Here is an 11,000-nt window from a genome sequence, read left to right as displayed (position 1 = left end):
TCTAAACTTAAATATTTCCTGGTTGTAGGATTACTAACTGGTAATTAGTAATCCACAAAGATCGGTACATACTATGCTTGCTTCATTATGAAAGATGTCTGTTCTCATAGACATTTGTATGGTGACACTATAGCTAGTATGTAGGTGCTTATTATAGAATAAGTTCACTGAACATGACTCACACAGCTGAACAACTGATGGAGTTCACTCACGTGTCAGCAATTTTTCAAATAGTGATAGTTATACAAGTATCCTTAGACTTGAGGTCATCATAGTCATCTTGTGTACACTGAACTATGCTTTGGTTTAGTTCTTAGTTTCCAGGGATAATTATAAGGGCTCTACTGGGTATAGGAATTTGTACACGAAGATAGTGTATGATCAATAAAGGATCTACCCCTTCTAGTGAAGGAAGATAATGTTCAATGCTGATCCACTTATGGTAGTTCAGGAATCTCTGGCCAGAGTGAATGAAATTAGAAAGGAGTTTCCAATTTACATTAAATAGAACTAAGCATAGTGAATGGGAAAGTAAATGATTAAATAAGATAGGCTTGACACAAGTTTCATGCCTTGTATTTAATCGTGACATTGCAGGATAGAAGGAATTGATTGTACGGTAATTATTCACTGAATAGGTTCTTGGTATTCTAAGCAGTGAATTTGTATTATCCGGATAGTCGTGATATGCTGAGAAGTATCCCTCACGGTGTAGAATAAACATGATTAATTTATTAATTAATCATATTTAATAAATTAGAGAATTTATATAAATAATGATAAAATAGTTTTATTATTATTTATTTCTACTACCAGCTTAATATTGAACCTACAGGGTCACACCATAAAAGAGAATGATTTAATGGTGGAGGAATTTATTAATAATGGCTGATAATTATTTATTTGTGAAATAAATAATTAATTAGTAAATTTAATAATTTATTAAATAAGATTTGATTAATTATAAAATTAATTAAGAAAAGTTCTTAATATTATTAATTAAGAATTTAATTTTGGAAATTAAATCAAGTGAGAGAATTATTTTTCTAAAGTGTTTAGAAAAGGGATTAATGATTAAAAGGTGTTTTAATTATTAGTTAATTGGTTAATAAGAATAATCAATTAAAGGGTTAATAATAATAATATTTTATGGGAAAATTTTCAGCTGAAAATTTTGCCTATAAATATACTATTATAAACCCTATTTGCCTCAACCCAAATAATTAACCCTAATTCTAAAGTAGAACAAGAGGGAGGTAATTCTCTCAACATCTTCCTCCTCCATCACATTGTACTCTTGGTGGATACCGGTGGAGTGCTTCACACTTGAGGAGCAGCTGCTAGGGATCTCCGCTCATCGTTCTTGGATCGCTATTAAAGACCTCCATCTTTCCATTAACGTAAAGCTTCTTATGGTAAAAATACTGAACTACGAATGAAATATTATTTTTCGCATCCTGTGGAGGGTTTCGGTTTTTTTTAAGATTTAAATTTACGTTATCGTTGTGTTTATGTTCTAAAAACCCTTTAGTTAGATCCCCGGATTGTGTGGAGATGGCCCCATCCCGGAGAGAAGATCTATCATAACCGGCTGATGGGTTTGTTCCGGTCTGGTTAGAGCATCTTAGGTCTGGGTGGAATCCGCACTGACACCTTTTCCTTAAGCATTTATGTAAGTACAAATATAAGATGTCTCCTATGCAGATAACCCCTAACGGGATTAAGTGGATGAGTTGGTTTATTGCTTGTTGCAATAAATTTAAGGTTCAACCCACGTCTAGGCTCTGGAATAATATCTTCAGTTTAGTTTAGTCCAGCCAGGCACCCTTGTACGAGTTACGATTCCGGGCTGCAGAGTGTGGATATAGTTCTGCCTACAGTCCTGTTATCCAACAATCGTCTCTGAAGCATTGGAACGGGGGATTGATTTTATTGAGTGTTCGCAATAAAATACACACGAAAATACATGCAAGCATACGCGATCACAAGTAGTATAAGATTTAAGTCAAGTTCGTTCCCACAGAGACTGGTTTAGGTTAAGTTCAGATTTTGCACTTATGCAACAATGTATGATTATCGTTCACAGCTAAGACAAGTAACAACTTTGAGTTGATTAACTACTTAATAGATTATACTAGCATGCAATTACTAAGAGATTAAAAGTGAATTACTTATATGAGAATAAAATATGGGATTCTAACTTCATTAAATACTTCATTCAAAGTTTATGTCTTTATCAATAGTATGTGATAGTGATGATAACTAATCAGATAACACGAAATTAGTATACGCTATCTTTCGATATACGTATACCCTACTATTGAGCATCCACAATCAAGATACAAGCCAAATAGACACCAATTATGCTTAGACCCTATATGTTTATAAGATTTGAAAATATAACGGTTTAAGAACAAGTTATCTATTATGATTACATAGGGTGTGTAAGATGGTTAAAATTACACTACGAATCATGCATGCCAATTCATACATAAACCTATGCTAGCATGGCAAGTTCTAAACCTCTCTATTCACTGTCGCTTCAATAGAGATTAACAAACAATCTTAGATGTTAGTTACGCATCAAAGACGAATAAGCACAACCAAACTAGGAAATCATAAATCACCACACACTAAAGATTTAAAACAGTCAACTATTGATATTCATAATTAAATCCGCTAGAACCTCATAACAACGATTAGTTCATGATCGAACACATCGAAACCATGGGTTCCAATGAAAACATGATACTAAATAAGTTCAGAATATTATGAGATAATATAAAAGTACTAGGGTTTAGAACAAGAACAAAACAAGCATCCAAAAGTATCGCCTAATCAAAGAATATAAAAAAATTAACTAGTTTTTCTTCTCCTTAGCCGTCTCGCGTGCTCTAGGTCTTCATAATGTTCTCCCTGGCTTCCTTGTTATTAAAAACGTCTTCTCTTCATTATATATAAGCCCCTGGATCACCTGGACTCTCCAAATCTTCAAATTAGAGTAGAAACATGATTCTGCAGCTTCCTAGCGCGGGCGCGCTCCTTTTCTGGAAAACATGGCGGGGGTGCACTCCTTCAGGCACGGGCGCGCCTGCTCTCTGGAATTTTCTGCAGTTTCTTGTTTTGGCGCTCCATTCTTCGTGCGATCTTCCGCAACTCCATTTCTGACCTCTTATTAACATAAAATCATTGTAAAGCTCAATTCCTCCTCCGACTAATGCCCTGTAACAATTAAACACAGAACACATCAAAAATACCAAATATTTGAGTCCAAAATACCAACTTAAGCTGATATGAAGCGTTCTAAGTGGATATAAATTCCATTTATCACACCCCCAAACTTAAATCGATGTTTATCCTCAAGTATGAACATACTCAACAATAAAAACACAACTAATGCATGAAAGCAACGATCCCCTTGGAATAACCATAACTAATTAACAAGCAAATGTCGCGAAGAACGCAATGACTGTAAACAGAGTTCAACCAAATCCCACAAACCAACTTACAAACCAGAAACGCGCGTGTGTGGAATGCTTAACAGATATACTCTCAACACTAGATCAATATTCATATATTATTCTTCGCCAAAACAATCACAAGTTTATATATAGAATGAACGTTAGACACATAATGACTCACAACACCTTATTTTTACTAGAGTTATACAAGGATTCGTGCTATTATAATGAACACATAACCACGAATGCTTATTTGACCATGCAATGAATGAGGTCCCAAAAGACTTCTACAATAATATCCATGTAGCGAGCTTTAAGTTAGCGGATCCCAGACTATACAAGCCTTAGGTCACTAGGTACAAAGTACCCTAGAACTTACTTGCTCGAGTATTAAAGAGCTCATTCTTGGTCAATTCTGCATAAACACATAACAACATATATTTTTTTCTTTTCTTTTCTTTTTTTTCTCTTTTTTTCAATGATTCTGGATGAGTGTGTTTCGCTCCATCTCATTCAACCCTAGACTACTCATAAAAATATGAGCCGGCTACTAGCCATTTGATGCCTAGCTTTATTCACAACAAGCAACGATATCCATGATTTCCCCCAGTTTAAAATTCAGTGTTCCTACGTTATTACGAGAATAGAAAAAATTCTAAATATAACCAAGTGATTAAATTCCAACAAATAAACTAGTATGATCACGATCTAGTTCAAAAGCAACCTATAAGACTTGTGAAAAAACTTTGTTTCTGAACATGCAAATCAATTCATTAGGACTTATCTATCCCTTTATTCGACATCACTACACTCAAATTAACACCAACCAATCAATCAGAAACAACTCAACCTAAGGGATCATGTTATATGCATGCAAATGTAATTACATGGACTCACATATAGCACGAACAAATATGCAAACAAATATGACCTATATGAACAATCATGCAAAAATAATGAACGAACTACAACTAAACATGCAAAATGAATCTATATGAACAGAACACACACTACTAATTCTTACATTATCACCCCCAAACTTAAAATATTCAATGCCCCCATTGAAGGTAATAATAAGGATACAAGGCATACCTAGTCGTCAATAGGATCACCCTCCTCGGGTGGAGTATCAGGTGGCGGGTACACAGAATCAGCTCCAAATATAGGCCAATCGACCTTGACACTAGTGGCCCGGAAAGCAGTACCAAAGCCTGTGTCAAATCCGCATCAAAACGACTGTGAATGTCGTGCATCGCATCCATACGCCTAGTCAATCGCTTGTACTGCGCATCTCCAAGTCCAGAACTATCCCCTGACTATTGGGTACAAGAAGATCTAGTGGTTCCACGAGAGAATCTAGTAGCTGCCTAACGTGCTTGAGAAGAACCCCATGCATAAGTCTGATCAGTTGGCCGACCACCCGATAGATGATCATAAGTATAACCCAAGCCCTTCTCATCGGCTTTACCGCCATACCACTCTTGCATCAGTGCAATCATGTTGAACTATCAATGGGAGCACTCGGCAGCTGTAGCTGCTCATGCTCGGGCCACCGAACACCAACCGAAGCACACAACTTCGTAACAATAGAGGCATGAGGAATCGCCCCCGTGGTACCCCCTCGCAGAAAATACAGCAGCATACTCTGAATGAATTACATAGTCGAGATCAACATATTCTTCATTCAAATTCCCCCATAGCAGAATAACCCGATCCACAGTAATCTTGTGAGAATGCGAAGATGGCATGATATTAGCACACACAAACAGGTTCCAAGCCCTAGCATACCTGTTCATACACGAAGCAGGAAAAGTAAGTGGCTCATTCGTGTCCACCTTGCACTTCCACTCTGTGCCTGGAACACATAACTCTGCCACAATATAATTCAAGTCCACATCCTCCCTAGTCTTGCTCACCCAATCCTCAGCAGTCGGGTTCCTCGCGGGTTGATTTATGACCCGACAAATAGCAGCGGGATGATAATCCACCGTCAACCTACGAACAACAGAGAACCCATTCTTGTCCCCCTTATCATTCGCGTAAATTCACGCACAATGCTCATCGGGACCGCAGCGGGTGCCTCACAGAAAGTCTGTCAACCCATCTCAACAATCATCTCCAAAAGCTTCCCATCCTTCGTCGTGGGTAAGAATCCCCTATCCTTAGTAATCGACTTAGACATCAACCTAGTAAACTCTGCTTGAGCCTCCGGAGAAGAAAATCTGTTAGTCGGGCCTCCCACACTAGAATCCTCGGTAGACGAAGGATTAGTGCTACTAATACCCGTGGTTCTCACTCTTTTGGGTGCCATAACAACAAATGATAGAGGATTGGGTGTCTGTATTGTGTAGGAGAAGCTACGGTTTTGTGAGAATAGGAGATGTATGTATATATGAAGAGATATATATATATAAGAGGTAAAGGGATGGGTATGGGTTTAGAAGTGGTTAGGGTGTATAATTAGGGTAAATTTCGGGTTGGGCTTGGGTTGTAACTGATTTTTCTGTATTTTTCCTCTTCTTTTTTCTTTTCTAGATCGGTCACGCGGCTGCCCTACTTCCGGCGCGGGCGCGCCGTGCTTCTGGAAAAAATTCATATTTTTGATTATTTATTTTGCTTTTTTTTTCTTCAACAAAAATACAACAAATGCATGGGTTGCCTCCCACGAAGCGCTTATTTTACGTCTTTATCTTGACGTGAAAATTCGAAATCAAGTGTCTCAAGAACGGCGCTCACCACCTCATGGTTCGTCGTATCACCATAATAATGCTTCAACCTTTGTCCATTTACTTTGAACGCTTGGTATAGATACTTATCAAAAATCTATGCAGCTCCATGTGGAAATACAGTTTTGACAATGAACGGACCTGACCACCGCGACTTAAGCTTTCCTGAAAAAAGTCGGAAATGAGAGTTGAACAATAGAACTTGCTGAACAGGCACAAATGTCTTGTTCACTAACCTCCTATCATGCCATCTTTTGACCTTCTCCTTGTATAACTTGTTGTTTTCATAAGCCTGTAGACGAAATTCGTCGAGTTTATTAAGTTGGTGCATTCTCTTCTCTCCAGCAGCTGCCATGTCAAGATTCAGTTTCTTCGAAGCCCAATACGCTTTATGCTCTAACTCCGCAGGCAAATGACACGCCTTACCATATACTAACTGGAAAGAAGACATGCCTAGAGGAGTCTTGAATGTTGTTCTGTAGGCCCAAACAACTTCATCTAGCTTCAAAGACCAATCTTTCTTGACGGAGCTCACAACCTTCTCCAAGATTCATTCGATCTCTCGGTTAGACACTTCAGCTTGACCATTAGTTTGAGGATGGTGGCAACACGATTATGCACATGATACTTTTCCATCAATGCAGTGAACTTGTGATTGCAAAAATGTGATCCCTCATCACTGATTATGACCCTTGGAGTACCGAAACGTGTGGATATCTGCTTATAAAGAAAATTTATCACCACTTTAGCATCGTTGGTTGGAAAAGCTTTAACCTCAACCCATTTAGACACATAATCCACCGCCAAAAGAATATACTGATTATTGCATGAAGAAACAAATGGCCCCATGAAGTATATTCCCCAAACATCGAAAATTTCAACTTTGAGAAGCACATTGAGAGGCTTCTCGTCTCTCTTGGACATATTTCCAACTCGTTGGCAGCGATCATCTCTTAACACGAACTGATGAGCATCTTTAAAAAAAGTTGGCTAGAAAAATCCCGGTTGAAGAATACGAGCAACTGTCTTCTCTCCACCATAATGACCACCATACACAATAGAATGACAGTCTCGCAAGATACCCTCCGTCTCACTATACCGAATGCATCTCCTGATAATCTGATCTACCTCATATCTAAACAAGAATGGCTCATCCCATCACTACCACTTCACCTCATATAGAAACTTCTTCCTTTGAGCATAAGAGAGTTCTGGGGAATGACATTACTCACAAGATAGTTCACAATATCTGGAAACCATGGTTCTTCTTCTTGCACCCCAAAAAGTTGCTCGTCAGGAAAAGTTTTATTGATCAACGTCTTATCTTGTGAAGCTTTGGCTTGATCTTCCAAACGCGAGAGATGATCCGCTACCTGATTTTTTGTACCTTTTCTATCTTTGTTTCCAACTCGAATTCTTGTAACAAGAGAATCCATCGAATCAATCGAGGTTTTGAATCTTTCTTCGAGACCGGATATCGAATAGCAACATGATCAGTAAAAACTCTCACTTTTGTCCCAAGCAAATAAGATCGAAATTTCTCGAAACTATAGACAATTGCTAAGAGCTCCTTCTCTGTAGTAGTGTAATTCAGCTGAGCACCATTAAGGGTTTTACTAGCATAGTAAACCACATGGACTATGTTCTTCTTTCTCTGGCCAAGAACAGCTCTAACTGCAAAATCACTAGCATCACACATCATCTCGAAGGGCTCATTCCAATCAGGTACAGTAATAACAGGTGCTAGTAGTCAAACTCTTCTTCAAGATCTTAAAAGCAGCTAGACATTCTTCATCGAATTTGAAGGGAACATCCTTCTCCAACAGATTGTACAAGGGTTTAGAGATTTTGGAGAAGTCTCTGATGAATCGCCGATAAAAATCCGCATGACCAAGAAAACTGCGGATTTCTTTAACTGAGATTGGTGGAGGAAGATTTTCAATAACCCCCACCTTGGCCTTATCCACTTCCAGACCTTTGCTAGATAGCTTGTGCCCAAGAATGATACCCTGTTGCACCATGAAATGACACTTTTCCCAGTTGAGCGCTAGATTAGTCTCAGCACATCTTTTCAGCACCAAACCAAGATTATGCAAGCACTCGTCATATGAAGTCCTGAACACAGAAAATTCATCCATGAACACCTCCACATTAATGACAATCATATCAGAGAATATCCCCATCATGCATCTCTGAAAAAGTAGCAGGTCCACCACAAAATCTGAAAGAAACTCGACGGAAAGCGAAAGTGCCAAAAGGACAAGTAAAAGTTGTCTTCTCTTGATCTTCCAGGGCAATACAAATCCGATTATAGCCCGAATACCCATCTAGAAGATAATAATACTCATGACCAGCCAACCTGTCAAGCATTTGATCAATGAATAGAAGCGGAAAGTGATCTTTCCTGGTGGCTTTATTCAGCTTTCGATAGTCCATGCATACTCTCCACTCTGTGACTGTCCGAGTAGGAATGAGCTTGTTCTTTTCATTAGCAACAACTCTAATGCCTCCATTTTTAGGCACACACTGCACTGCGCTCACCCATGAACTGTCAGAAATCAGATAGATGATCCGTGCATCCAACCATTTAAGAATTTCCTTCTTCACAACCTCTTTCATGATAAGATTGAGTCTTCTCTGATGTTTAACTGCTGGCTTACTTCCTTCCTCAAGCAGAATTTTATGCATGCAGTAAGAAGGGATGATTCCCTTGATATCTGTTATAATCCATCCAATTGGTGATTTAAACTCTCTCAGAATTTGCTAGAGTTTGTCTTCATCACTACCTGAAATGTAAGATGCAATTATAACAGGCAAAGTAGATGCATCACCTAAAAAGCATACCTCAAATGATCATGCAACGATTTGAGCTCAAGTGTGAGAGCTTCCTCTATAGATGGTTTGAGACGCTCCTGGGAATTGTTAAGCTCTGATAATCTAAGAGACTCGAATGGAAAGTCTAATCTCCTTTTTCATGGAGAAGCATTCAAATACTGCAGCTTCTCTACCCCTCTTCATCTTCACTATCAGATTCTCCTGTTAAGGCTCTCTCTAAGGCATCAGTCCTTAGCATTTGATCAAGCTCCAAAGTCACTACAGAGTTGACCAACTCTAACTTAAAGCACTCCTCTTCATCAGTAGGGAATTTCATTGCATTGAAGACATTAAAGGTAACGTCCTGATCCTGAGCCCTCATAATAAGCTCACCCTTCTGTACATCGATCAGAGTTCGGCCTGTAGCTAAGAATGGTCTCCCCAAGATAATGGGAATCTTCCTATCCTCCTCAAAGTACAGAATGACAAAATCAGCAGGGTATAAGAGTTTATCCACCTTAACCAAGACATCCTCCACCACTCCTCGTGGATAAGTGATGGAATGGTCAGCCAGTTGCAGGGACATGTTTACCGGTTTTGGATCAGGCACACCAAGTTTCTTGAAAATGGACAAGGGCATCAGATTGATGCTAGCTCCCAAGTCACACAAACACTTGTCAAAGATAAGTTTCCAATAGTGCATGGTATCGTAAAGCTTCCTGGATCTTTAAGCTTAGGAGGAAGTTTCTGTTGCAGTACAATACTGCACTCTTCCGTTTGAGCAACGGTTTCCAACTCCTCAAGTTTTAGCTTCCGAGATAGAATACCCTTCATGAACTTAGCATAGATCGGCATTTGTTCTAGAGCTTCCGCTAAAGGTATGTTGATATGCAACTTTTTGAAAACCTCCAGAAACTTAGCAAATTGCTTGTCAAACTTCTGCTTCTGAAGTCTTTTAAGATATGGAGGAGGCGGATAGACTTATTTGTTTCATGTATTCTACTCATGAGGAGTGTTTTCAACAACATTCTTCTTTGGTTCCACCTCGTCATCCTTCTACGAAGCCGTTTCAGCAGAATTCTCACTTTCTGGAAAAGGGCAGGGCGCGATCGCTTGGTATGGGCGAGGGCGCGCCTTCCTTCTGGAAGAAATTTTCAGAATTTGCGTTTTGATGATTTTGGGGGATCGCGACCTTTATAGACCTCAGGGTGATTTCCTTAAGATGTTCTTTGACTTCTCTCTTTCCTGGATTAGCCTCAGTGTCACTTGGAAGAGTTTCTTGTGGTCGGTTTAATAAGGCGTTAGCAATCTGCCCTATTTGATTCTCTAGAGTTTTGATTGAAACCGCTTGGCTCTTGCACATAAGCCTCAACTCCTCCAATTCAGATTTTTATTAGAAGATTGACCGACACCTCCATGAGATTATTGTTGCATTCCATGTGGCTGAAATTGTTGCCTTGGTGCATACTGTTGTTGAAAACCAAGAGGAATGAATTGCTTGTTTCCAAACTGCTGGTATGGTTGTTATGGCTGTTGCATACCACCCTGATTATTGCTCCAGCTAAAATTAGGATGGTTGTGGTTGGTAGGATGGTAAGTAGCAGGAACAGGTTGCTGCGACCTATGAAAGTTGCTCACAAACTGAGTTGATTCACTAGATATAGCACATTGCTCCGTCGCATGCGATCGTGCATAAAGCTCGCAAATACTGGCTATCTGATGAACACCATAATTGGTCAGAGAATCGACCTTTATCGCCAATACTTTAAGCTGAGCAGCGATAGCCGTAGCTGTATCCACCTCCATAATTCCTGCTACCTTGCCTTGTGGTAGCCTCTAATTTGGATTTTGATATTCTTTCACAACCATCATCTCAATTAGCTCATAAGCTTCCTCATAGCTCTTAGCCCATAAGGCTCCACCTGATGCTGCATCGAGCATAGGTCTTGACTGTGCTCCCAAACTATTATAAAAACAATTGATCACCATCCAGTCAGGC

General features: G+C 39.1%; 1 protein-coding gene across 1 annotated transcript; it reads right to left on the bottom strand.

Moving 5' to 3' along the window:
* Positions 1-6,284: 6,284 nt before the first annotated feature.
* On the bottom strand, positions 6,285-6,638 carry LOC141714665 (uncharacterized). Its single transcript, XM_074518170.1, has one exon. It carries the CDS (start codon positions 6,636-6,638, stop codon positions 6,285-6,287), a length of 354 nt encoding a protein of 117 aa, XP_074374271.1.
* Between the last annotated feature and the right edge of the window lie 4,362 nt (positions 6,639-11,000).

Source organism: Apium graveolens, chromosome 3, assembly GCF_009905375.1.
Source record: "Apium graveolens cultivar Ventura chromosome 3, ASM990537v1, whole genome shotgun sequence".
Lineage (NCBI taxonomy): Eukaryota > Viridiplantae > Streptophyta > Magnoliopsida > Apiales > Apiaceae > Apium > Apium graveolens.
This window is presented reverse-complemented; position numbering and strand designations above follow the sequence as displayed.